The 27,484-nt window shown below is 38.8% G+C and overlaps 1 protein-coding gene across 2 annotated transcripts in view; it reads left to right on the top strand.

The window, feature by feature from the left end:
• The window catches only part of CCNT1 (cyclin T1), a 38,415-nt gene extending 13,592 nt beyond the window's left edge, over nucleotides 1–24,823 (top strand). For both annotated transcript variants that reach the window (XM_053661765.1, XM_053661766.1), the window contains exons 5-9: nucleotides 435–497; nucleotides 1,729–1,774; nucleotides 3,180–3,343; nucleotides 3,497–3,567; nucleotides 18,758–24,823. In XM_053661765.1, the coding sequence (XP_053517740.1) occupies nucleotides 435–497; nucleotides 1,729–1,774; nucleotides 3,180–3,343; nucleotides 3,497–3,567; nucleotides 18,758–20,167 (1,754 nt within the window). In that variant the 3' untranslated portion in view covers nucleotides 20,168–24,823. The remainder of the gene's footprint in view (nucleotides 1–434; nucleotides 498–1,728; nucleotides 1,775–3,179; nucleotides 3,344–3,496; nucleotides 3,568–18,757) is intronic.
• Nucleotides 24,824–27,484: the final 2,661 nt, after the last annotated feature.

The raw sequence follows: 27,484 nt of genomic DNA, 5'->3' as shown, positions 1-27,484 counted from the left end.
TTTTGAGGTTTGGCAGTATTTAGTTTTAATATAACTAATGGCAGAAACTATTGAAAGAACTCGTTTCCTTCCATGGATTTTTATAGTCTGTCGTCATATTTAGATAATAGCATTTATTTTTAAATTGGTAATCAGTTTAGAACAACAGTGTAGGTGGGAGAATTCACATACACTGTTTTGTGTTTAGAGGTTACTGGTTTTCAGGGATCTTGAGACTGCATTAGCTTTATTCGTGGTACCTTCTAGCTCAAAATATAAGCAGCTTTGGAGATAATGCTTCTTAGAGAAGAGCATGCTGCATGCTTTGTGTGACTCAGCCTCTGAACAATAATTTTGAGATATGAAAATGAGGGAGGCCTTTAATGATGGCTCAGATAAAAGATGTATAAAATACCTGGAGTACTTTAGTTTGTTAACCAGTTACTTTTTTTTAGGCTTTGAACTAACAATTGATCACCCACATACACATGTGGTAAAGTGCACCCAACTTGTTCGAGGTAAGGAATCCCAGCTTGAAATGGTACTCTTGAGTTGTTTTACCATTTAGAGGCTATGATTGCTGTGGATAAATTCATAACACAGCTGCTAATTAATGTGTTTAGGTGATCTCCATTTAAAGAGAGTGACCTTCTTGAGAATGTTTGGCAAAGCTGGGGGCAGACTTTGAAAAATCACTAAATTATAACTAACAACAATTTTAAGGATGTCTTGGGCGTCAGTGATCGTAATTTGATGCTAGGGTTGATTGTCCTAGACATTCTTGAACACCTCCCAGAGGATCATTTAGAAATTATTTGAACTTATTCCCATGATTGGCAGTCCTTTGGCAGAACTTTCTTTTTATTTTAATTTAATGTTATTAGCTATAATTGCATGAAACCTAGTTTCTATCACTCAGTTTAAATAGTAGTATCAAGACTATCAATTCACCATCATGCATCTCAATGCCTTTTTGTAGAACAAACTGGTAATTGGTCTTATTTTGAATTTTGCTTATGTGTATTTTATCTGAAAATTCCAGAAGTTTTCTGAGTTCTTTATATTTTGAAAGCATTAGATGGTTGACATTGAGCAAGGATAGGCTTAAACAGAGATGGAGTTATACTAATATTTAATCTAGGGGAGATTAAAAATTGCTCTGTCAGCCAGAGGATTTGTTTTGTTTTGTTTTGTTTTGGAAGAGGGAACTTTCTTTTGGTGATATAGTAAATATTTTGTTACTTGATTATGTTAGGATTAAGTCAGAGGTTGCTCAATTTAAAACTTAAAAAAACAAACTACAAATCACTTTTTCTAAATATACCAAGGTCTTTTGGATTCTGATCTTGCCTCCAAATTAGTTTGTCCCATGATTTAGTATTTCTCCGTGAACCCATGCATCAGAATGTCTGGGTTATTTGTTAAAAATGCTTACGTCCTTCTCCCAACAGAATCTGAGTCAAACTCTAAGGAGGATGCCCATGGTGCATTTTAAACAAGTGTCAGATACTCGGTACGCAGGATAAAGCTTGAGTCCTTAGGTCTGTAAGCAATCCATTTATTAAAAATTAAAAATTGCTTATCTTTCTTTGGTAGAATGTAAACTTCAGATGGTCAGGGACCATGCCAGCCCCATTTACCACTATATTCTCTACCTTGCACATATTAAATGTTTATTAATTTATTGTTGAGTATAAATGGAACTAATAATTTTTCCTTCCCCTTCACTTTTTTGTTTTTTTCCTCCAGCAAGCAAGGACTTGGCACAGACTTCTTACTTCATGGCAACCAACAGGTTTATATTTTAATATTTTTCCTTTATATTTTTGGGATAGGATTTTACTTGGGTTGGGATTGTCACTTTTTGAGGGGCATGTGGAAGGATGTCCGGCATTTAGTAAACTAGAACTGAAAAACCCAGGCATGGATCTTTGATATAGTATCTTACAGACAATTCTATGGTAAATGTTGACTTTTATGCAGTTTTCATGTTCTGTCTTAAGTTTCCATAGTGCTTTTTTGTTAAGGCGATGTAATCTTTTACTGCCGATTGATAACCTACTTTACTTAATTTCGCATGTTACTTAGCTTTAAAATATCCAAAAGCATGGTTCTGAAAGTTGGTAAACTTGGAATTCATTGACAGAAATGAATTCAGAATTCATTTTCAGAATCAGGAATTCTGAAATGAAAACCCGAAAACCCGATTTGGAGAATTCTGCAATATTTAGGATATTTTAAAATACTTTATTTATTTATTTTTAGAGAGAGGGGAAGGGAGGGAGAAGGAAAGGGAGGGAAACATCAATGTGCAATGATCAGTTGCCTTTCACATGCCCCCATCTGGGGACCTAGCCTGCAACCCATGCATGTGCCCTGACTGGGAATCGAACCAGCAACCTTTCAGTTCACAGACCGGCACTCAATCCACTGAGCCACACCAACGAGGGCAATGTAGGATATTTTAAAAGACTCCTTGTTCTTCCCATACTCCCAGATAAATGGACATGTATATGTATAAAGAGTTGTAATACTTTTTCTTCTTCCCTTTTTAAAGAAAAAAATTAATACATAACTTGTATTACCAAATGACTTGCTCATTCTCATTTACAATCTATTGGTTGTTCTTGGAAACCAAAGATATTCCTAACGAGTATCAGGGCTTAAGAAGTTTCTTTTAATAGACTGATAACAGAAATTTAAAAATAAACCATCACTCAGGCATATTCACACTTGAGAGTGATTGTTTATTATTTCAATAGCCCACACCTATGATTAATAAGAGACAAGATAATTTTTAGGGTATTTCCCTTAAGTATTTGATTTAGGGATTTTATATATATATATATAAAATTTTTTATCATTTTCTTTAAGTTTTGAGCTTAGTCTCAGAATAATTGATCCTTGTTTTAAAAAACTGAGTACCCAGTTTTAATTTTTAATTTTTAGTTTTTTTTGTCTGTCAGTTAATGTAGATCGAATGATGTCTAGTCAGAAAATTTATAAATGTTAACTGAGCAGGTGGGTTAATAGAAAGTAATGTTCAGTGCTGGATCAGAGCACTGGATATGTCTTACCCTTCTAGCTTGCCAGTGTTTTTTTACCCTTTTTTTTTCTTTTTTAAATAATGGAGAGTTTTAACCTTGGGTTCAGAATTGAGAGCTCATGATACTCTCTTGTTTCCTTTCCTCTGATGTCAGCCTGCATTTGACCACATTTAGCCTGCAGTACACACCTCCTGTGGTGGCCTGTGTCTGCATTCATCTGGCTTGCAAGTGGTCCAACTGGGAGATCCCAGTCTCAACTGATGGGAAGCACTGGTGGGAGTATGTTGACGCCACTGTGACCTTGGAACTTTTAGATGGTAAGTTTTAGAGTAAGGGTCCTTGAAAAGCACTTGATCTGTCACTATCTGGCCTAAGGTGACTTGATTCAGATGAAAATAGTTGAGGTTATTCTTGTTTTATTACTTCTGCCTCTTTGTAAGTTTTTCTTAAATGTCATATTTCATTTGTAGAACTGACACATGAATTTCTGCAGATTCTGGAGAAAACGCCCAACAGGCTCAAACGAATTCGGAATTGGAGGGTAAGAATTATTCTTGTCAGCTTATGAACAAACCATTTTCTTTTTTGACTGCACCAGTGAATAAGCCAGAACTGGATCTATACCCTAGGTTTGGAATTTCCCTTTTTGTGCTTGTACAGTAACCATGATTTCAACTTCATGTCTTGAGTACTGGCTGAGAGTGGCTGTAGGTGATAGCAGAATTTGTTTTGTGTTTTGCAACTCTTATGATAGTTGTTTGGTCAGCAATGTTGGTTGAGTATGTTCTGTGGAGGCTCTTGGGGGAAAAATGTGGCTTCTTTGAGTCATAGAGTGTTGGCTTCTGGTAGAGGAAAGATACAGAATTACAAGGTTAGAGCTGATGCCATAGTTTTGTCTTTGACATTACCTACTTTTGAAATGGATTTTAGAATTTTGTTTATGTAGATTGAGGTCTAAATTGTTTTCAGATTTTTTTCAAAGTCTTTTATGAAGAATGGAATCATTCCTCTTTTTTTCCCCAATGTCAGAAAGTTTGTTTAAAAACATTTCCTGCATTTCTCAGAAATCCAGACCAATAAGCTTACTTTTTTTCTGAGTTGAATGAGTTGCAGAAAGTCAGTTTGCCTAAGGTTGAGTGGAGACTTGCGCACATAGGTCATCTTTCAATTTCTTATAAAACCTTATTAAAATTTCTAAAATTTGCTTTTGGACTAAATGCACTCACAAGCAGTCATAAGGCATAGATGTTCAGGAATGAATTTTAGATATGCATTTCATTTTTTAAATTGCCTTGTAGCATTAGTGTAGATTGCTGTGACCTTTTTTTGGTGATAGAACACTTAAGTAAGTTTTAAGTGTCCAGTACTACTCAATCTTACCCAAAAGGCCGAGAAGCGATTAAGTATACATTATTTATTAACTATAGACACTATACTGTACATAGTGTAGACGTCTAGGATTTACTCATCTTGTATAACTGAAACTTTATACACTTTAACTAATTTATCCTTGTTTCCCTCTCGCCCCAGACCCTAGCAACCACTATTCTACTCTGCCTCTCTGAGTTTGATCTAGATTGTTCAATAAGTAAGATCACACAATATTTGTCTTTCTGTGTCTGGCTTGTTTCACTTAGCCAAAGGCTGCAGTTGCAAATGGCAGTATTTCCTTTTTTTTTTTATTGTGGAAAAATACAAGTAAGATAAAATTTACCATCTTAACCATTTTTAAATACACAGTTCATTGATATTAAATACATTTGTGTTGTTATGCAACCACCATAACCATCTGTCCTCATAACTCTTTTCATCTTGTAAAGCTGAAACTCTTGTTTCCATTAAACAGATAACTCTCTATTTCCTCTCACCCCAGGCCCTGGTAATGACTGTTACTCTTTCTGTGTTTCTGATTTTGACTACTGTTAAGTACCTCATATAAGTAATATCATATAGTATTTGTGTTTTAGTGACTGGCTTATATCAGTTAGCACAGGGTCCTTAAGTTTCATACACATTGTAACATATTGTATAATTTTGTTCCTTTTAAAAGCCAAATAATATTCCATTGTGCAATATGTATGTGTATACCACATTTTATTTATCCATTTTTCCATCAAAGGACACTTGGGTTTCTTCTAAGTTTTAGTAATTGTGAATAAATACTGCTGTGAACATGGTTGTACAGATCTCTCTTTAAGACCCTGCTTTTGATTCTTTTGGGTATATACCCAGAAGTGATGGATCATATGGTAGTTCTATTTTTAAATTTTCGAAGAACCCCTATACTGTTTTTCATAGTGGTTGCACCAGTTTACACTCCCCCCAGCAGTGCAGGAGGATTCCCTTTTCTCACATCCTCACCAGCACTTGTTTTTTGTTGACTTTTTGATTATAGCCATTCTGAAAGGTGTGAGGTGATACCTTATGGTATTAATTTGCATTTCTCTGGTACTTAGTGATATGGAGCATATTTTCATATGTCTTTTGGCCATGCGTATACTTTTATAGAAATGTCTATTCAGATCCTCTGTATATTTTTTAAATTAGATTGTTTGTGGGTTTTTTTTATGTTCAGTTGTATGAGTTATTATGATATGGATATTAAGTTCTTATTGAATATATGATTTGTAAGGATCTTTTCCCATTCAGTAGGTTGTCTTTTCATTTCGTTAATTGTTTCCTCCCTGGACAAAAGCTTCTTAGTTTGATGTAGTTACGTTTATTCATTTTTGCTTTTGTTGCCCTTAGCTGAAGAGACATACCAAAAGAATATTGGTAAGACTGACGCCAGAGCATCTAATGCCTATATTTTCTTTTAAGAATTTTGTGTTTTCAGGTCTTACATTTAAATATTTTTTACATGTTATAAGAAAGTGATGTCGTTTCATTTTTTTTTTCACGTATCCAGTTTCCCCAGCACCATTTATGGAAAAGACCATCTTTTCCCCATGGTATATTCATGCCTCATTTTTCATAGCTTGCTTAACCATATGATGTGGGTTAACATATGGACTCCCTGTGCTATTTCATTGAACTGTGAGTCTGTTTTTGTGCCATACTGTTTTTATTATATAACTTTGTAGTATACCTTGAAATCAGGGATCATAATATCTCCAACTTTGTTCTTTCTCAAGATTGCTTTGACTAATTCTGTCTGGGTCTTTGTGAGTTTATGTAAATTTTAGGGTTATTTGTTCTGATTCTATGAAGAATGCCATTGGTATTTTGATAGGGATTGCACTGAATCTGTAGATTGCTTTGGGCAGTATGAGAGCAATATGAAATCTAAAAAACAATGCTTCTAGTTCATGAGCATGGTATATATACTGTTATTTGTGCTATCTTCAGTTTCTTTTATTAATGTTTTTGAGTTTTCAGAGTACAGCAGGTCTTTGTAAATGGAATTGTATTCTTAATCTTTTTTCCTGATAATTTGTTATTAGTGTATAGACATGCCATTGGTTTCTGTGTATTAATTTTTTATCCTGTAACTTTTATTTATTAGTCTAATAGTTTTTTGTTTGTTTTTGGTAGACTCTTTAGGGTATTTTTATATACAGTATCATGTCATCTGTAACAGTGACAATTTTGCTTCTTTCCAGTTTGGTTGCATTCTCTTTTTTTGTCTGATTACTGTAACAAAGACTTCCAGTACAGTGTTGAATAAGAGTGGGCAGCCATGTCTTGTCCCTGAACTTAGGGGAAGAGCTTTTAGCTTTTCACCATTGAGTATGATGTTAGCTGTGGGTTTGTCATATATACTCTTTATTACATTGAAATATGTTCCCTCTAGTCCCACTTTGTTGAAAGTTTTTTTATCATAAACATGTTGTCAAATGCTTTCTGCTTCTTTTGAGATGATCATATAATTAAAAAATATTTTTATTTATTCATTTTAGAGAGAGAGGAAGGGAAAGAGAGAGGGAAACATCCATGTGTGGTTGCCTCTCACATGCCTCCTACTGGGGACCTGGCAATCCAGGCATGTGCCCTTAATGGGAATTGAACCTTGGTCAAGTTGGTTTGTAGGCCATTGCTCAATCCACTGAGCTACACCAGCCAGGGCAATTGTTCTACATCTTTACCAATACTGGTTATTTTATTTTTTGCTATAGAATGTGAAGTGGAAGTGGTAAAGATTTTTATTTATTTATTTTTAGAGAGAGGGGAAAGGGTGGGAGAAAAGAGAGGGAGAGAAATATCAATGTGTGGTTTCCTCTCATGTGGCCCCCAGTGGGGACCTGGCCTGCAACCCATGCATGTGCCCTGACTGGGAATTGAACCAGCGACTCTGGTTCGCAGCCTACACTCAGTCCACTGAGCTACAATCATATAATTGTTATTTGTTGCTTTGGTAACATATATTATGTTGATTGATTTGCAGATATTGATCCATGGCTTGGATCTCTGGAGTAAATCCCACTTGATAATAGTGTCTGATCCTTTAAATGTATTGTTGAATTCAGTTTGCTAATATTTTATTGAGAATTTTTGCATCTATGTTCATCAGGGATATTGGTCTGTAATTTTTTTATATTTTGTATTGTCTGTGTCTGGTTTTGGTATCTTTTTTTATAAGTGTTTCTAACTATAAATTTCTGCCTTAGCACTGCTTTTGTTGTATCCCATAAGTTTTGATATGTGTCTTTGTTTGGATTTGTTTCTAAGTATTTTATAATTATTATTTTCATTTCTCCTTTGATATATTAGCTGTTTAAAGTATACTGTTTAATTTCTAAAACTTTGTCAATTTTCCTTTTGTTACTGATTTCTAACTTTATCCTGTTGGGGTCAGAAAAGATACTTTGTATGAAATTAATGTTTTAGAATCTATGGTGACTTTGTTTGTGGCTTAACATAGTCTATCCTAGAAAATCTTCCAGATGCACTTGAGAATGAATGTGTATGCTGCTGTTCGGGGTAGAGGGTTTTGTATCTGTTTGTTAGGTCTAAGTGGTTTCTTTGTTAAATTCTCTATTCCCCATCTTCTGTCTGGTTTTTCTAGCCATTGTGAGTAGGGAGTTGAAGTCTCCAACTATTACTGTCTATTTCTCCCTTCAATTTTGTCGGGTTTTGCTTTATGTATTTTGCTGGCCCGTCATTAGGTTTGTAAATATTTACAATTGTTACAGCTTACTGCTGTATGGAGCCTTTTAAAAATGTATACAATGCCATTTTTTGTCTCTTAAAATCTTTTTTTTTTTAAGATTTTATTTATTTATCTTTAGAGGGGAAGAGGGAAAGGAGAGAGGGAGAGAAACATCAATGTATGGTTGCCTTTCGTGTGTCCCCTGCTGGGAACTGGCCTGCAGGGAACCAGCCTGCAACCCAGGCATGTGTCCTGACTGGGAATCAAACCGTGATCATGTTCTTCACAGGCCCGTGCTCAATCCACTGAGCTACACCATGAGCTACACCAGCCAGGGCAAATGTTTTTATTTATTTATTTATTTATTTATTTATTTATTTATTTATTTATTTATTTATTTATTTATTTATAGACAGAGGGCAAGGGAGAGAGAAAAGGGGAAAGAAGCATCAATGTGTGGTTGCCTCTCGTGCTCCCTGTGTCAGGGACCTGGTCCGCAACCCAGGCATGTGCCCTGACTGGGAATCGAAGTGGCAACCCTTTTGTTTGCAGGCTGACACTCAGTCCACCGAGCCAAACCACCCAGGGCTCTTGAAACCTTTTTTAATTTAAACTCTATTTTGTCTGATAGCAGTATAGCCACCCTGCTCTATTTGGTTATTGTTTTGCATGGTATAACTTGTTTTTTTGTTGTTATTGTTGTTTTTAATTATATTTTATTGCTTATGCTATTACAGTTGTCCCAAGTTTTCCTCCTTTGACCCTTTCACCAAACACCCCCCACTCCCTCAGGCAATCCCTACACCATTGTTCATGTCTGTGCCTACTCTGTTTCCTATACTATACTTATCATCCCGATGGCTATTCTGTAACTACCTATTTGTATGTCTTAATTCCCTGATGGCTTCACACATTTCCCCACCTGCCCCTCACTCTGGCAACCATAAAAATGCTCTCTGTATCCATGGTTCTGTCTCTGTTCTTGTTTGCTTAGTTTTTTAGATTCCATTGTTGATAGATATGTATTTTTGCTATTTTATTGTTCATAGTTTTTTAAAAGTATATTTTACTGATTATGCTATTACAGTTGTCCCATTTTTTTCTCCCCTTTATTCCCTTCTGCTCTGTACATCTCTCCCACCATCATTCTCCCACCTTAGTTCATGTCCATGGGTCATACATATAAGTTCTTCGGCTTCTCCATTTTCCATACTATTCTTAACCTTCCCCCATCTATTTGGTACCTACCGTTTATGCTTTTCGTTCCCTGTACTTTGTCACCCATTCTCCCTCCTTCTCCCTGCTGATAACCCTGCATGTGATCTCCATTTCTATGTATCTGTTCCTTTTCTACTTGTTTGCTTAGTTCATTTTTGTTTCTGTTTTTGTTTTTGTAGGTTCGGTTGTTGATAGTCGTGAGTTAGTGTTCATAGCTCTTATCTCCCTTCTTATAAGGGGCTTCTTATAAGTCCCTTTAACATTTCATATAATAAGGGCTTGGTAGTGATGAACTCCTTTGAGTTTACCTTATCTGGGAAGCACTTCATCTGCCCTTGCATTCTAAAGGATAGCTTTGCTGCATAGAGTAATCCTGGATGTGGGTCCTTGCCTTTCATGACTTTGAATACTTCTTTCCAGCCCCTTCTTGCCTGTAAGGTTTCTTTTGAAAAATCAGCTGATAGTCTTATGGGAACTCCTTTGTAGATAACTGTCTCCTTTTTTCTTGCTGCTTTTAAGATTCTCTCCTCTTTAATCTTGGATAATGTAATTATGATGTGACATGTTGTGTACTTCCTTGGGTTAAATTTTTTGGGGACTCTCTGAGCTTCCTAGACTTTCTGGAAGTCTGTGTCCTTTGCCAGAACAGGGAAGTTCTCCTTCATTATGTTTTTAAATAAGTTTTCCATTTTTTGCTCTTCTTATTCTTCTGACACCCCTGTGATTCTGATGTTGGAACGTTTAAATTTGTTCTGGAGGTTCCTAAGCCTCTCCTCTTTTTTTTTTTTTTTTGAACTCTAGTTTCCTCATTCTGTTCCAATTGAATGTTTATTTCTTTCTTATGGTTCATACATTGATTTGAGTCTTGGTTTCTTTCCCTTCATTATTGGTTCCCTGTACATTTTCCTTTATTTCACTTTTTATAGCCTTTCCTCTATTTTTCCTTTATTTTGTGACCACACTCAACTTTTTTTTCTATGAGCCCCCTCATTGCCAGTGTTTTGAACTCTGCATCTGATAGGTTGGCTATCTCTTCATTACTTAGTTGTATTTTTTTTGGAGCTTTGATCTGTTCTTTCGTTTGGGCCATATATATATATATTTTGTCTCCATTCCTGTTATTTAGTAAGGGGCAGGGCCTTAGGTGTTCTCAAGGGCTGGGCAACCCATGTCACTGCATTGTGGTATTGTATGTGGGGGAGGGGTCCGAGATGGAACAGTGCTACTTGTTTCGTTCTCAGTTGGCTTGCAGTCATCGCTGCTTCTTCTGTCCATAAGCAAATTGAGCCCTTCTGGTGCTGATTCTTGGGGGGGATGGTTTTGTGTATGTTCTAGGACCCTGTGGGTCTCTCCAACAAACTCTCCTGTGAGGCTGGGAGCTTCTCCTACTGCTCAACTCCAGCAAATTTTTTCAGTCAAGTTTTGAGGCTTTATTTCCTGGTACTGGAACTCTGGGTTGTATGGTCTGTCTCACTCCCCAGTTGTTCCTCCCAGCTTATTTGCACACAAATATTGGACCACCGGCTCCTCCAGCTGCCACCTTGCCATGAGTCCTCTCTGCCCTGGCTGCCTATCTCTGCCTCTTCTACTGGTCTGGGTGAATGTTTCTTCTTTAACTCCCTGGCTGTCAGACTTCCATACAGTTTTGATTTGATTTGATTTTGATTTGATTTTCTGGCAGTTCTGTTTATTTTTTGTTTTAAATTTTTTGTTGTCCTTTTGGTTGTGCCAGGAGGCAAAGTATACCTACCTATGTATCTGCCTACCCTGGCCGGAAGTCCCCAGAAGCTCTTACTGTTTATTATTTTGATATTTTTTCTTAAATAAGTCCCTTTAATATTGCATGTAATAATGGCTTGATAATTTTGAACTACTTTAATTTTTTTCTTGTCCAGGAAGCCCTTTATCTACCCTTCCATTCTGATTGATACCTTTTCTGGGTAGACCAGTATTGGATGTATGTCCCTGCTGTTTGTGACTTTGAATATTTCTTGACAATCTCTTGTAGTCTGTAAAGTTTCTTTTGAAAAATCAGCAAACAATGTTATGGGAACTCCATTGTAGGTAAGTAACTGCTTTTCTCTTATTGCTTTTAAGATTCTCTCTTTATCCCTAACCTTTGGCATTTTAATTATGATTTATCTTGGAGTGCTGTTTGCATCCATCTTGTTTGGGACTCTGCTTTTTGGACTTGCATGTCTATTTCCTTCAGCAAATTAGGGACTTTTTTTTATTATTTTTTCAAATAGATTTCCAGTTTCTTGCCTTTTCCCTTCTCCTTCTTTCTCCCCTATGATGCAAATTTTGGAATACTTGAAGTTATCCCAGAGGCTGCTTATAGTATCCTTTTTATTTGTTTTTTTGTTTGTTTATTTTTAAAGATTTCATTTACTTATTTTTAGAGAGAGGGAAAGGGAGGGAGACAGAAGAGGGAAAGAGACATTGATCGGTTGCCTCTTGCATGCCTCCAACCAGAGATTAGGCCTGCAACCCAGGCATGTGTCCTGACTGGAAATTGAACTGGTGACTTTTTGGTTCACAGGCTGTACTCAATCCACTGAGTCTCACCAGCCAGGGCTATTCTCGGTGGGTTTTTTTGGATTCTTTTTTTCTTCGTGTTGTTCTGATTGGTTATTTTTTTACTTCCTTATGTTCCAAATTATTGATTTGATTCTTAGTTTCTTCCTCTCTACTGTTATTTTCCTGTAAGTTGTTCTTTAGTTCAATTAGTGTATCCTTCATTTCTGACTTTTTTTTTTCATACTGTTGAGGTCCTTACTAAGTTCCTTGAGCATTCTTATAACCACTATTTTGAACTCTGCATCTGATAGGTTGCTTATCTCCCTTTTGTTTAGTTCTTTTTTCTGGAGTTTTGATCTGTTCTTCCATTTGGGCTGTGTTTCTTTGTCTCCTCATTTTGGCAGCCTGCCCATATTTGTTGCCGTGTACTAAATAGAGTTGTTATGACTCCCTCTCTCAGTAGCATGGCCTAAGGTAGTAGGTATCTTGTAGGGTTCACTGGTACAGCCTCCCCTACCACCCAAGCCTGGGTACTTGAGGTGCACCCTCCATTTGGGCTGAGTACACCCTGTTCTTGTAGTTGAGCCTTGATTGCTGTTGGCAGGTCAGTGGGAGGGATTTACCCAGGCCCGTCAGCTGCAGGTACCGGCTATGATTACTGACCGCCAACATCCCCTGTCCGTGGATGATTGGCTATGCAGGAGTATGGTGGTGGTGCTCCAACGTGGTGTGTAGCCATCTACTGGGTGAGCAAGCTCTGGGGTTTCTGGGTTGGTGTAGGCCAAGTTTAGCCCTTGTGTTCTGCCTGCCTGTGTTCTGTCCAGAGCCACCCTGTCTGGGCTAGAAAGCAATGTAAGATGTCTGCTGTTTGTGTTGGGCTTAGAGATTTCCAGGCAAAGTCAAGCTGTGAATATAGGCTGGCTGCTCCTAGTACCAGGTCTGAGGTCACTTAGCAAGAGGTAACTGAGGCTGGGGGCTCACTGAGGTCAGCTGTTGCTTGTTTGAGGGTATTTATGAGATTGTGGAACATGAGCCAAGACCAGCCATTCATATGGAAAAGTCTCTGTTAATAGCTTGGGTGGGTCCATAAGTTGGATAGAGCAGTCTCAAGGGATCTCCAGCACAGAGCAAACAGTGTTAACCAGGTTGATAGAGTCTCAGATATGGCACCCACTTGCTGGCTCTGTGGCTCTGTTCAGAGAGGGTTCAGAAAAGGGACAATGGCCTTTGCCTGCCTTTGGGTGTGGGAGAGAGCTGTCCCCTGCTCTTACCTTGATGCCAGACACTTCAGTCCCTCCCTGTGTGCCATTGGCACCTTTCAAGCTGCCACCCTGGTGGTGGAGCTCAGAGGGAGTCAGTCTGAGTAAGTACATGTATGGGTTCTTTAAGAGGAACTGCTTGGGACTCCAGAAGTTTCTTCCACCATTTCAGTCCCCGCTGATTTTTGCAGCCAGAAGTTATGGCACTGGAACCCTTCTCTGGGGGGCCTGGTGTGGGATTGGGACTCCTTGCTCCCAAGATACACCTCCCGAATTTTTATCTACCACATGTGAATGCGGAACCAGCCAGTTGTACATCTCCACCCCTCATACCAGTCTAGATGGATGTAGTTTCTTTAATTCTGTAGTCGTCAGACCTCCATTTAGCTCTATTTCTGGTTGTGAGTGATGGTTGCTCTATGATTTGGTTGTAATTTTGATGTGGTTGTGTGCGTAGGTGAGCCTTGTTTACCTATGTTGCTGTCTTGACCGGAAAGCCAGGTGTATCTGTTTTATTCTTTTACTTTCATCCTGTTTGAGTCTTTGGATCTCAGTGCTTTTGGACATCATACAGGTGGATCATATGTTTTTATTCATTCTACTGATCTCCATCTTTTCATTAAGAATTTAATCCAATTGCACTTAAAGTAATTACAGATAAAGAGGGACTTCTGTCATCATTATGCTATTTGGTTTTTGTATGCCTTCTAGATTTTTGTCCTTCATTGTCTACAGTACTGTCCTGTGTTTAGCTGATTTTTTTTTTGTGAAATTTAAAATTGTTTTATTTCCTTTTTTGTGTATTCTGCAGCTCTTTTTTGTGGTTATTATGGGCAGTACATTTAACATCCTAAAGTTACAACTCTCTAATCTGAATTCATACCAGTTTAACTTCAATAACATACAAACTCCTTTATACCTCACCCACCTTCCTACCCCTTTCAGTTCTTTTTTTTTTTTTTTTTTTAAGATTTTATTTATTTATCTTTAGAGGGGAAGGGAAGGAGAGAGGGAGAGAAACGTCAATGTATGGTTGCCTCTCCTGCATCCCCTGCTGGGAACTGTCCTGCAACCCAGGCGTGTGCCCTGACTGGGAATAGAACCGCGGTTGTTTGGTTCGGAGGCCGGCGCTCAATCCACTGAGCTACACCAGCCAGGGCTCTCTTTCAGTTCTTGATGTGACAAAATTACTATGTATAATGCACACTCTTATATTTCCCTCAAAAAAATTGGGCAAAAAATGTGCATTATACATGGCAGAATATGGTTTATCTTTATACATTGTGTACCCCAAAACATAAACTGATAATTCTTTAAAATGTTAGACTTTTATAGTATATAGAAAATAAGATTTGAAGTTATAATAAACCAAATTTATAGTAATACTAGGTTTTATACTGATAATTGTATTTTTTACTTAAAATTTATCTCTTTTTAAAAATTTATTTTATTTTATTTATTTCTAGAGAGAGGGGAAGGGAAGGAGAAAGAGAGGGAGAAAAACATCAATGCGTGGTTGCCTTCCACATGCCCTGTACTGGGGACCTGGCCTGCAACCCAGGCATGTGCCCTGACTGGAAATCGAACCAGCCACCCTTTGGTTCGCAGGCCCACACTCAGTCTACTGAGCTACAATAGCCAGGGCAAAATTTGTTAATCTCTTAAATCATATAGAAGGCAAAAAGTGCAGTTATAAACCATTATTAAAATAATACTAGCTTGTATATTTGCCCATCTTCATTTAGATCCTTTATTTTGATTCCCCTGTGTGGCTTCAAGTTACTGTCTAGTCTCCTTTATTTCACCTTGGAGGACTCCCATGAGCATTTCATATATGGCCAGTTTAGTCGTCACAAACTCCCTCAGCTTTATCTATCTGGAAATGTCTTAATTTCTCCCTCACTTTTTTGAAGGATATTTTTGCTAGATTCTTGTTTTGCAGTTTTCTTCTTTTTAGCACTTGGACTTGTATTAGCCCTCTCTCTCTCTGGCATCCAAAGTATCTGATGAGAAAACATGTGCTCTGAGCTTGTGATTCTGTATGGGATGATTTGCTTCTCTTGCTGCTTTCAGGATTCATTGTCTTTGGCTTTTGGAAGTTTCATTTTTAATATATTTTGATGTGAGTCTCTAATTTTTTAGTTGGAGTCTATTAAGTTTCTTGAATATTTATGATCATATCTTTCATCAAATTTGGGAAGTTTTCAATGATTTTTTCTTCAAATATTTTCTGCGCCCCTTTCTCTTCTTCCAAAACTCCCACAATGCACGTGTTGGTCCTCTTGGTATTATCACAGGTCCTTTAGGCTCTGTTCACTTGCTTCAAATTTTTTCTCTGTCCCTCAGATTCAATAGTTTGCATTGCTCTATCTTCATGTTTGCTGATTCTTACTTCTGCCTTTGAATACCTCTAGTTTGTTTTTTATTTTAGTTATTGTACTTTTCAGCTCCAGCATTTCTTTTTTTCTGTCTCTTTATTGATGTGATATTTACATTTTGTTTACAAGCTATTTTCTTGACTTTCTCCTCATCTTCCTTTATAGATCCTTGAGTATCTTCAAGCGAATTTTTTAAAAATCTTTATCTAGTGGATTTGCCAGCAGGTGTTTTTCAGAGACAGTTTCTGTTGATTAAATTTTTCCTTTGAATGTGCCATACTTTCCTATTTTTTTTTATTTTATTTTTTTAATTTTTTATTGATTATGCCATTACATTTGCTCTATTCCCCCCTCCCTTCCCCTCCACCCTGCATACCCCTCCCCCACCATTTCCCCCTTTAGTTCATGAACATGTGTCTCAAATTCTTTAGATTCTGTATTTCCCCCTACTATTCTTACCCTCCCCCTATCTATTTTCTATCTACTGTCTATACTACTTATTTTCTGTACCTTCTCCCCCCTTCCCCCTCCTCCCACTCCCCTGTTGCTAACCCTCCCGGTGATCTTCATTTCTATGGTTCTGCTCCTGATCTAGCTATCCTCTTAGTTTGCTTTTGTTTTAGGTGTGGTTCTTAATAACTGTGAGTTTGCTGTCCTTTCACTGTTCATCTTTTTTATCTTCTTTTTCTTAGGTAAGTCCCTTTAACATTTCATATAGTAAGGGCTTAGTGATGATGAACTCCTTGAATTTGGTCTTATCTGAGAAGCACTTTATCTGTCCTTCCATTCTAAATGAAAGTTTTGCTGGGTAGAGCAATCTTGGTTGTAGATCTTTGGTTTTCATGACTTGGAATACCTCTGTCCAGCCCCTTCTTGCCTGTAAGGTCTCTTTTGAGAATGACAGTCTGATGGGAACTCCTTTGTAGGTGACTGTCCCCTTAGCTCTTGCTGCTTCTAGGATTCTTTCCTTCATTTTAATCTTGGCTAATGTAATTATGATGTGCCTTGGTGTGTTCCTTCCCAGGTCCAACTTCCTCGGGACTCTCCGAGCTTCCTGGATCTCTCGGAAGTCTATTTCCTTTGCCATCTTGGGGAAATTCTCCTTTATTATTTGTTCAAATAATTTTTCAACTGGTGGTTGTGCCTTTCCCCCTTCTGGTACCCCTATAATTCGGATGTTGGAACGTTTAAAGATGTCTTGGAGGTTCCCAAGCCTCTCCTCATTTTTCTGAATTCTTATTTCTTCATTCCTTTCTGCTTGATCATCTTTTTCTTCTATCTGGTCCTCTCCCTTGATTTGAGTCCCAATTTTCTTTCCATCACTATTGGTATCTTTTGTATCAGCATTCATTTCAATTAATTTAGCTTCCATATGTTTCTCTAATTTGTGACTAAAATCCACCAGTTCTGTAAGGATCTTTATAACCAGTGTTTTGAACTGTGCATCTGAAAGACTGGCTATTTCTTCATCACTTAGGTCTATCGGTTCTGGGGCTCTGAGTTGTTCTAGAGCCATTTTTGGTTTATTCGTGCTGTTTAGTGAGCAGAGCGAAGCCTTAGTTGTTTACCAGGACGGGGAGACCCAGGTCGCTGGTTTGTGACGCTGTGTGTGGGGGCGGGGTCAGAGAGGGAGTGATGGCGTTCCTCTCCGCTAGCCCAGCACATCCAGTCACTCAAACGCCTCGGGTTTGCTTATCCGATCCTAATTTTGCGAGCCTGCTGCACCGCGCGGGTTTCCCTTCTCACTGGTTTCTCCGCACATAAATGCGCGCGACTGAGCGACCCACCGCGCCTATTCCCTGTGCGCTCCGGCAGCCAGCTCGCTGGCGATCAGCCCTCGGTTGCCTGCGCGCGCCCGCGCCCCCGCCGGGGATTTTTTCTTTCTAACCTGCTCTGCTTCTGGCCTCGCTCCTCGTACCGGTCCAGCCGAGTATCTAGTTGTCTTTTGGACTCCGTATTGTCGATTTTCCGTGTGGCTTGGTTGTGACTGCTGTTAAAAATAGTTGTTCTTAGATTTGGTTGTGCACAGAGGCGAGGTGGACCCTCCACCTACTTCTCCATCTTGGCGGAAGTCCACTTTCCTATTTTTTAATAATTTTTGTGATTTTTCTTCTTGTTCTTGAACACTGGACATTTGAATTTAATGATGTGGTAACTCTGGAAGTCAGATTGTTCTCCCCTGTGGTTTGCTGTTTTCCTTACTGTTTTGTTCATTCACTGGGGTGGAGGGCTTGATTTTGTAGGGTGTTTTTTCAGTGTGGAGTATAATTTAAGGTCTTTTCTGAGCCTTTCCTAGGACTTGTACAGTCATTTCATAATTTTTCCTGTATATGGCGTTGCTTTTGAATGTGCTTCTCCTTAATGTGTGGCTCCCCAAAGGGAAAAAACCAAAAAAGTGTTGGGGAGGAAGGTTGTTGGTCTTTTTAAATGCCCTGGCAATTGCTTCAGCCAGAGGGGGAGGGGCTAGCAACAACGAAGGGAGGTGGCAACAACAATGGCTGCCTGCCTTTGGTGTGTGATTGGTGTGTGCTCTGTGATCAGAAGAAGCAATCATTGATCATAGCACAAATTTCCAATATTTGGAGGAAAGAGTAATTTTTGCTTACCCTGCCTTCTCAAGGTTGTGTGCAAGCTATTCCAGAAATAGGTGCACAGCTGCTTGTTGTATGGCTGGCAGTGGGTGATGGATAGTTTCTACTGTACTGACTGAGAAATAAAATTAATCCCATTTTTCTTTTCAAGGCTTACCCTGGAAGTTGCAAGCCTTCAACAGACTCTAGAGTTTCAAAATAAAATAATAGTTAGCATCAGACAGATTCTGCCAGTGCAGTTGTTTAGGTGGGGAGACAGATTCCTAGAGCTTCCTACTCTGCCATCTTCCTAGAATCTTTCTCCTCTTTTTTAATGCTAAATAGTAGTTTACTGTGTGTATGCACAGATACACACACACACCACATTTTCTTTATCCATTCATCCATAGATGGACACTTGGGTTGCCTTTATATCTTGGTTATTGTGAATACTGCTGCAATGAACAAGGGGATGCACGTAGCTCTTTGAGGTCCTGTTTGCCCAACTCTTGATTGAAGGTTTTTAAAATCTTATACCTCCTGATGGTAATAATTATCAGTGTTATGTTAGAGTAGCCTCCTGCTTATGTACTGTGAAAAACTTGCAATGTCACAGCAAGCACAGTCTACTCATTTCAGTGTTTTTTCCATATAATAAGTTGCCTGAAGTAAAGAGATATCATTTGTTTCATTCTAGGCGTGCGAAGCTGCCAAGAAAACAAAAGCAGATGACCGAGGAGCAGATGCAAACACATCGGAGCAGACAATCCTCAATATGATTTCCCAAAGCTCTTCAGACAAAACTATTGCAGGTTTAATGAGCATGTCAACAACTTCTACCACAAGTGCAGTGCCTTCCGTTCCAGCCACTGAAGAGTCATCCAGCAACATAAGCAGTGCGGAGATGTTGCAGGGCAAGCGTTGGCTGTCCTCCCAACCTCCTTTTAAACTAGAGTCTGCCCAGGGTCATCGGACTAGTGAGAATGTAGCACTTATAGGAGTTGATCATTCCTTGCAACAGGATAGTTCGAATGCATTTATTTCCCAGAAGCAGAATAGTAAGAGTACGCCGTCAGCTAAAGTATCACTGAAAGAATACCGTGCAAAGCATGCAGAAGAGTTGGCTGCCCAGAAGAGGCAACTGGAGAACATGGAGGCCAATGTGAAGTCACAGTATGCATATGCTGCCCAGAATCTCCTGTCTCAACATGATAGCCATTCTTCAGTCATTTTGAAAATGCCCATAGAGGGCTCAGAAAATTCTGAGCGGCCTTTTCTGGAAAAGTCTGAGAAAACAGCCCTCAAAATGAGAATTCCAGTGGCAAGTGGGGATAAAGCTGCCTCTTCAAAACCAGAGGAGATAAAAATGCGCATTAAAGTCCATGCTGCAACTGACAAGCACAATTCTGTGGATGACAGTATCACAAAGAGCCGAGAGCACAAAGAAAAGCACAAGACTCACCCATCTAATCATCATCATCATCATAATCACCACTCACACAAGCACTCTCACTCACAGCTTCCAGCTGGTACTGGGAACAAACGGCCAGGTGATCCAAAACATAGTAGCCAGACAAGCTCCTTAGCACACAAAACCTATAGCTTGTCTAGTTCTTTCTCCTCTTCCAGTTCTGCTCGTAAAAGGGGTCCCCCTGAAGAAACTGGAGGGGCCGTGTTTGATCATCCAGCCAAGATTGCCAAAAGTACTAAATCCTCTTCCATAAATTTCTCCTACCCTCCTCTTCCTACAATGGCCCAGTTGCCAGGGCATAGCTCAGACACAAGTGGCCTTCATTATTCACAGCCTAGCTGTAAAACTCGAGTTCCTCATATGAAACTGGATAAAGGCCCCACTGGGGCTAATGGTCACAACACAACCCAGACAATAGACCATCAAGATACTGTGAATATGCTTCACTCCCTCCTCATTGCCCAGGGTGTTCAGCCCACTCCACCCCCTCCATTTGAATTTGTTCATTCTTATGGTGAATACCTGAATCCACGGGCTAGTGGAGGAATGTCCTCCAGATCTGGCAATACAGACAAACCCCGACCACCACCTCTACCTTCAGAACCTCCTCCACCACTTCCACCCCTTCCTAAGTAATAAAGAAAAAGAAGAGGAGAAAAGAAACTTCTTTAAAAACATACTTTTGTTTTTTTAACTACTGATTCTGGACTAAGAAAATTACTTCCCTAATGAAACATGTCTCCCTTCTTGGACTAGGGAATAAATTAATATTGAGACATAGGTGGGAGGATGGTAGAGGGCCTCGGTTATTGTACCTGCTGCCTCTGAAATTTAACTATTTTATGGTATTAGAAAGCTGAGAATGTGTTGAAGCTGTGAAAGATTAAGAATACTTTCTCTATTCTTGGCCTCTCCACCTCCAACTTAGGTTGTTTAGAGTTGATATTCTCCCTCTTCTTGCCAGGACTAAAACATGGAGGGTTTGTTATGTCAAACAGTTGTGGATCCTTTTGGTGTTCAGTGTGTCAGAAGAGAGGAAGTATTTAAACATCAACATCTTTTAAGAGACTTTAAAAAATAATTTAAAGAAAGTAAGTTATCTGTTTAGTTTTTTATATAATTGGGGAAGGGATAGGGATTTTGTTGTGTGTATGGGATACACAGCAATGAGTCCTAGGGGTGGGATTGGAGGGCAGAGGGTGTGTAGGAGGGATGGGAGGGTAGGCTTTTGGCCATGAGTTCTGAGATAGTCCCTGGCCACTTGAAGTGTTGAGACCTTTAAGTGTATGTAAGTATGGGTATGTGTGGTTTTGAGTGTGTGTGTTTAAATATCATGTTTTTTCTTTCCCTCCCTGTCCCTCATCATTTCTACTTCCCCAACAGTCTACTAGTGAGAATACAGTGTGGCCTTTAGAACATGAAGGAAGAAGCATGTATTCTTCTTGATATTTTCCCCTTTCTTTATGTTGCAATTGAGTGGTAGCCTTCTAAATTCTAGTTTGGGCAAGTGTAGCCAATGGCCTGATTTTGGACTCCACTAGAAAACTTCCTTTTTATCCTCTGTTTCTTTTGATTCAGAATAGAGGTGTGATTGAGGAAGGTTTGTAGAGCAAGGCTAGTTTCTGCCGTACAGAATTGGATGTGTCTTTTTTCAAGTTGGGCCTTGGGGAAGTGTTCAAGTGAGAGCAGTCTCAGGGTCTCTGATGGGAAGAGGTATGTGCTATACATCATAATTGTGAAAGCCCAGACCATGTGTGGGAATAGTTCTGGGAGAAGCCATGGAGCTAGAGGATCCTGAAAACAATGAAATTGTGACTTGGAATTTTGGGGACAATGTATTTTATATTATAAATGTGAGACTTGTTTTTTTTATCTGTATAGCTGAAGAGAAACAGCTGCACCCTCAGTTTTTGCAGCCTACATATCTTCAGAGATTAGAGCTTGTGAATTTGATAGTACTGGTGCCATGAGCCATGAGAGTGAGCAGTCCTAGCCCACATATACTATTATGTCGGATTGTCCATTTTGGGTGGCTTTAGCTGATAGGCAGAGGTTCTTCAAATTTCTAAGAATCCTTTTAAAAAATGGATCAGGTGTCTTTTCTTATGGGTGCTTGATTATCCCAGATTTTAGGAGTGAATATTTTTGTTGAGAACAGAAATTTTTTAAGGGGCTAGAAGAATTCTTACAAACCAATTTACCTAACTGAGAACGCCACCTAGCCACAGATCATTTGATATGATATTCTTTGGTCTTCATGGCAATTTTTGCTGTGGAAGTATGATGCAGTTCGAATGTATCTTTTTAATGCTGTTCACTTCACACCAAATATTCTTTCTGGACAAATTGAAATTTTTATTGGAAGTCATAGGGAAATGGGAGTTGTACGTGTGCTGCTGCTTGTCAGGAACAGTTTGGGGAGAACACTGAAGCAATTGGAATTAATGATGCACTGGCCTCACACGGGAAGGAATTAGTGTAGTAAACCTAATCAGAGGTGAATTAGTGTCCATCATCTTTGCATATTTGAACTGTCTTGAGTGCCTGCCATTGCTGTATAAAATGAGCTCTCTGCCAACCTGTAAACTAGTATAATTTTTACTTGGAATGTCACTTTCACTTTTATAGATGACATTTTCTTCTTTCTCCCTGATAGTTTGTCTTGTGCTAATCAGTAGATGTGTGATATTTTACTAAATATAGGCTTCCTATTTCTTTAGATTTTGTTTAGTGGAGTCTGCCTTCCTTCCTGACCTTCCCAGAAGGTTATTTAGTTTGCATCTGTATTTTTGTAGAATTGATCACTGATTTGATTATGAAAATGTCTTTTCAGCTTTTGATTTTTCTCATCAAGTGTCGCGTATTTTCTAGTTACACGCACTCCCTCACCACAGAGACATACGCATCTGCTTGGCTTCTTTAGCGGTGCTCTATGGCAGTGTAGTTAGTTCCTTAGAACTTTGTCAGGAGTGGACTAGAAAAATGTGCTTACTGGAGCCTAGAGCCTAAGAGCTGCTTTATGTTGTGTAGTCTGGCCTATGCACACTAGATCACAGCTGGTATAGATCAGTTAAGAGACTTTTCTATATTAATGCCTCCTGATACTGTCTTAAGATACCTACCATGTCTGCTTTTAGATCTGTGTATAGGTTCTGAACTACCTTATGGGCTCTGCATGAAGCTGTTGCATTGTCACTGGGGAGCAGTTGTGCCTGTCAGCTAGCATGTATATTGTCCAAATTCGCACAAACTTAGTTGAAGGGGTGTGCAGTTTCTAAACTGTGTCTTCTCTATCCTCATACCTTCAAAGGGTGAGAAATGGGGTTTATGAATCCAAAGTTAGCCTAGTAAACTTGGTGTTTTCCCCTCCTCTTTTTAACCTGAACTATTGAGGATAAGTAGTGATAAGTGGGCCTGAAGCCTCAAGTTCTGGAAATCTGATTGTAAACTGTGTTTGAATCTCATGTTGGCAGAAACATACCTGTGGACTGTCCTTAGGGCTTTTAATCAATACCTGTGTTGCTCTTAGCTGAACTCTAATGAAGCATTAATCTAAAGCTGAATTGGTCTTCTGAAGTATCAGTTTTGCTTTTTGGGTTTAGAAAATACATAGGAATTAGTTTAGTCTTTCCACTTATGAATCATTGTGTTTCCATATCTGAGGCCCTCAGCTTCTTTTTTTTTCTTTTTAATGATTTTAGTGTTTTTGATTTAATATATTCTTTTCTTAGTTCTGTAGTATTGGCTTCACCTGTGCTGATAGAAAATTTTAAATTCTCCAGTTGGAAACTGCAGTGGATTAGGATACAGAGATAAAATCATGGTAACATTAGTGCTGGATTTCTTTAAGCCTCTGCTACCTAAATTCCCCTCATATCTTGCTTCTTGGACAAAGGCAATTAGAGGGGGTCTTATCCCAGTATGGTGGGATTTTAAACATATCTGTGTTTCCCACAGAAACATGAGAACTGTGGGAACTTGGGAAATTATTGCTTTTTTTAACACAGTTCTTTTGTTGATGAGTTATTTTGATAACTAATACTAGGAAATTCCTAGTATTAGTTATCAAAAGAACTCATCAAATTCCTAGTATTAATACTAGGAAATTTTCCTAGTATTAATACTAGGAAAAGGGAGATTTGAGAATACCTTGAAGTTGGAATACAACTTCAAAATATTCTTGGGTTTGGGAGAATTGAAGCAGTCTATGCAACCCTTTACGGGGTGAGAAATAAGCCCTCTGCAATCCCATTAGGCCTTCATTGACTTTGATACCTCCCCAAATTTCTTGTCTTGCTGCTTGTTAACACCTAGCTTTTAACGGAATATTTGCTCCTGATGGGTTAAACGTTCATGTGGTATCACTCTGTCAAGTTTTATTTTATCTTATCCCTCTGGATGTGAGTTTGAAACAAACATGGTACTGTAATCTTACTGATAGAATGGTTTAGAATGAGAATTATTTTTTAGTGGGAGACCCTTCCATTTTAATGTTTCTAAAGATTTTAATATGAACTTGGCATTGGAAAAGGGAGGAAAAGAAAAAGAATGTTTACTATAAAGCAGTGTCTACTCTTTCCCTTTGAGTGTGTATTCATGGTTGAATGAAAAGAGAAAGACTCTTGGGTTTTCTGTTGTCGTGTTAAGTGTGGAGAGGGATGCTTGACAGCATGCTAATTGAAGCCAGAGCAAGTGTGTATCCATCAGATTATCAGGAAGTGTTCACAGGAAAGCTGAGGATCTGATTAGTGGTTGATCACAAGGTGGAGGTGCTGGCTGGGTTAAGCACCCAAAGAAAAGAATGCAGCAGCTTAACTTGATGTTAACCTAGGTTTCTGGATTTGAAACTGACCTTTTCCCCACCTTACTCCACACACCTAAAATTGTCCGTTTCTTATCAGACCAAAGAGCAAAAGAAGGAAGAGAAAAAAAGCAAAACACTTTACCAGTCTGTCACTCAGGTGCAATTTTGTGGTGATATTTTTGTCTGTTTTCTTTGTATTGCTCTTGAGTCTTTTCTCAGCACAGTACTCTGCTGTGGCCTCTGTCCTCCTTGGGGCATCTCAGTTCTGAATGCTACCCCTGGTATATCTACTGCTGTTATGTGAATGGTAGGATGTAAGTGACCATTACAGTAAGGGCTCTTTGTAAAAAATTTAAAAATTTTTTTAAATTAAAAAAAGAATGTTGTATACATTTTATAGTCTGGCTATCAGTTTGATATATTGCTGTCAAGTATGTTTCTCAATCTGTATTTATCCACCCATCAATAAATGTTCATTACAAAACTTATCTGATTATTACTGTTTTTGCATACTGAGTTGTCAGCTTAGTCTTTAACTGTCATTTTATTGATATGATTATAGCTTTGTTTTAGTTTTGATGACATGTACCTTCTTACAGCACAAGGCCCTGTGGGAACTGAGTCCATTGGAAAGACTTACGATTTAGTTACTACAGTGAACCTGAAAGTCTAAAGATACCATGTGGTCAGAGTGGGAAAAAACCCTCATTTAATGTTGTGTGACTACATGGAAGAGTAACTGCCACATGCACACAAAAAATACATGGCTCACACAGATGCTAGCAGTATGTACTGCTTATCTAGTGAGCAATGTCAGCATGATTCATAATTTTGCCCTGGCTGGTGTAGCTCAGTAGATTGAGTGCCAGCCTTTGAATCAAAGCGTTGCTGGTTCAATTCCCAGTCGAGGGTACATACCTGGGTTGCAGGCCAGGTCTCCAGTGGGAGGCACATGTTCCTCTCCCTCTCTCCCTCCCTTCCCCTCTCTAAAAATAAATCAAATTTTAAAAAACTATTGATTTTTAGGGGGAGAGAAACAACGATTTGTTGTTCTACTTATGCATACATTAGTTTATTCTTGTATATGCTCTCATGGGAAATGAACCCACAGTCTTGGTGTATTGGGATAATGCTCTAACCAACCGAGTTACCCAGCCAGTGCCAGGATGGGTCAATTTAGATAAGACTGACCACCTGGAGAAAACCCACACAGACTTTGGGAGAACATGCAAACGCCACACACAGTGGTCCCTGTGGGGAAGTGATCTTTTTTTTTCCCTCTCAGCATTGAAACGATGTTGAACGCAAAGAAGTCAATTAAGGGCCTGCTATACTAGATACATCTTTTCTGAAAAGTACTTTCAGGCATTTTGTTGCCTTCCATTTATTCCTTCACAAGAAAATAGTAACTACTAAGTATTATGCTGATTACCGATGAGAATATGTTGGTAAACAAAACAAGCATCCTGTCGTAGAACCTACATTCTAGTTATAGGGAGACAAGTAAAACTGTTAGGTAATAAGTACTTTGCAGAATGTAAAGTGTGGAAGATGGGGTGGGATTGTGTGTGTGTGCAGGTGAGCAGAGTTGTTGAAATTGGAAATAAGATGGCTAGGGAGAAAGGCCTCATGAAATTTCAGCAAAGACCTGAAAGAGCTGAGAAAGCAAGCAAGGAATAGTTGGGTTAAGATCATTCCAGGAAACAAGTGCGAAGGTTGTGAGGTGTAACCATAGCAAGAAGACCTGTGTAGCTAGTATGGAAATAAATGAGAGGAGTAGGATATGTGGTGACAGGAGAAAGAACAGGCTAGAGATACTGTAGGGCCTTGTAAGCCATTATAAAGACTGAAATAGGGCACCATTTTAAGGTTTTGTGCAGAGAAGTGACATGCTTGCTCTAACTTAAGTTTTAAAATGTTCATTTGGGCTTGTGTTGAAAGTGGATTGTAGGAGTCAAGGTTAAAGAGGCTCACAATAATTAAGACGAGAGGTTAAGAGTATCTTGGACCAGGGTGGGAGTGCTGAAGAGAAGTTACATATATGTATCTTGAAGTTGGAGCCAGTAGGATCTGTTATAAGGTTAGAAGAAAAAGAAGTCAAGGATGACTCCCAGTGTTTGGCCTGACCAGCTGGAAGGATGGGGTTGTCATACTGACATGAGGATGACTACAGAAAGAGCTAAGAGTTTGGCATTCATTTATTCTCTCCCCCCCTCACCCCCCTCACTCGCTCTTGTACGCACATGCACACACACATAATTTCTAGAATTAGCCCCCAAAGCTCCAAATTTTATGTTCTTCAGAATTCATCTTTCCCAACCTCTATTTACAAACACCCTCACTCAGGTTCACTTTACCCTATTTAACAGCTAACAAAGTGTTCAGTACATTAAAAATGGTCATCTACTTTGCTACACAACACAAAATTTGCTAACATCTTGACCCTTCAATAATACCTGGTCCCTCCCAACTTAGAATAAAGTGGTTCTAAATAGCAATGTTTTGTTTGTTTTAGGCTTAGCAAGAGGATCTTTTTTTCAAACTAAGACCTTCAGAAGAGCCTCTAACAAAATCTTTGTTGCATCCTTATCTCATTCTTAATGGCTCTTTCCATTGCTCCCTATAGTAGTTTTAATACTCTTTTTTGATATTACCATATTTTATTGCAGATTCTGATTCCAGGATTTTCTGTAATGTAACTACCTCTGGCTAGTTTTGAGGTGTCCAATCTTTTGACATCTCTGGGCTACAATGGAAGAAGAGTTGTCTTGGGCCACACATTAAATACACAAACACAAAGACTGATGAGCAAAAAAAAAACAACAACAAAAAACCCAAACCCAAGGTTTTAAGTAAATTTACAATTTTCTGTTGGGCTGCATTCATACTCATCCTGGGCCACATGCAGCCCATGGGTGGGACACCCCTGTCAGGGTATTTGTAACAAATATATTCTTTGTACCCCTCTGAGGATTGGAGTGTTTGCTTATATATATAAATCATAGTTGCTATTATGTTTGTACTGTGTCCACAACTCCAAACTGCTGTAGAATGTTTACTCCAAAAAAAAAAGCAGGGTTATTATCTTTCTTGCTCTTTCTGTATCTCCAGTGTCTGGCACCTAGGTGCTCAGTAAATAATTTGTTAAA

This window comes from Artibeus jamaicensis, unplaced genomic scaffold, assembly GCF_021234435.1.
Source record: "Artibeus jamaicensis isolate MK-2021 breed Jamaican fruit bat unplaced genomic scaffold, CSHL_Jam_final contig_233, whole genome shotgun sequence".
Classification (NCBI taxonomy): Eukaryota; Metazoa; Chordata; class Mammalia; order Chiroptera; family Phyllostomidae; genus Artibeus; species Artibeus jamaicensis.
This window is presented reverse-complemented; position numbering and strand designations above follow the sequence as displayed.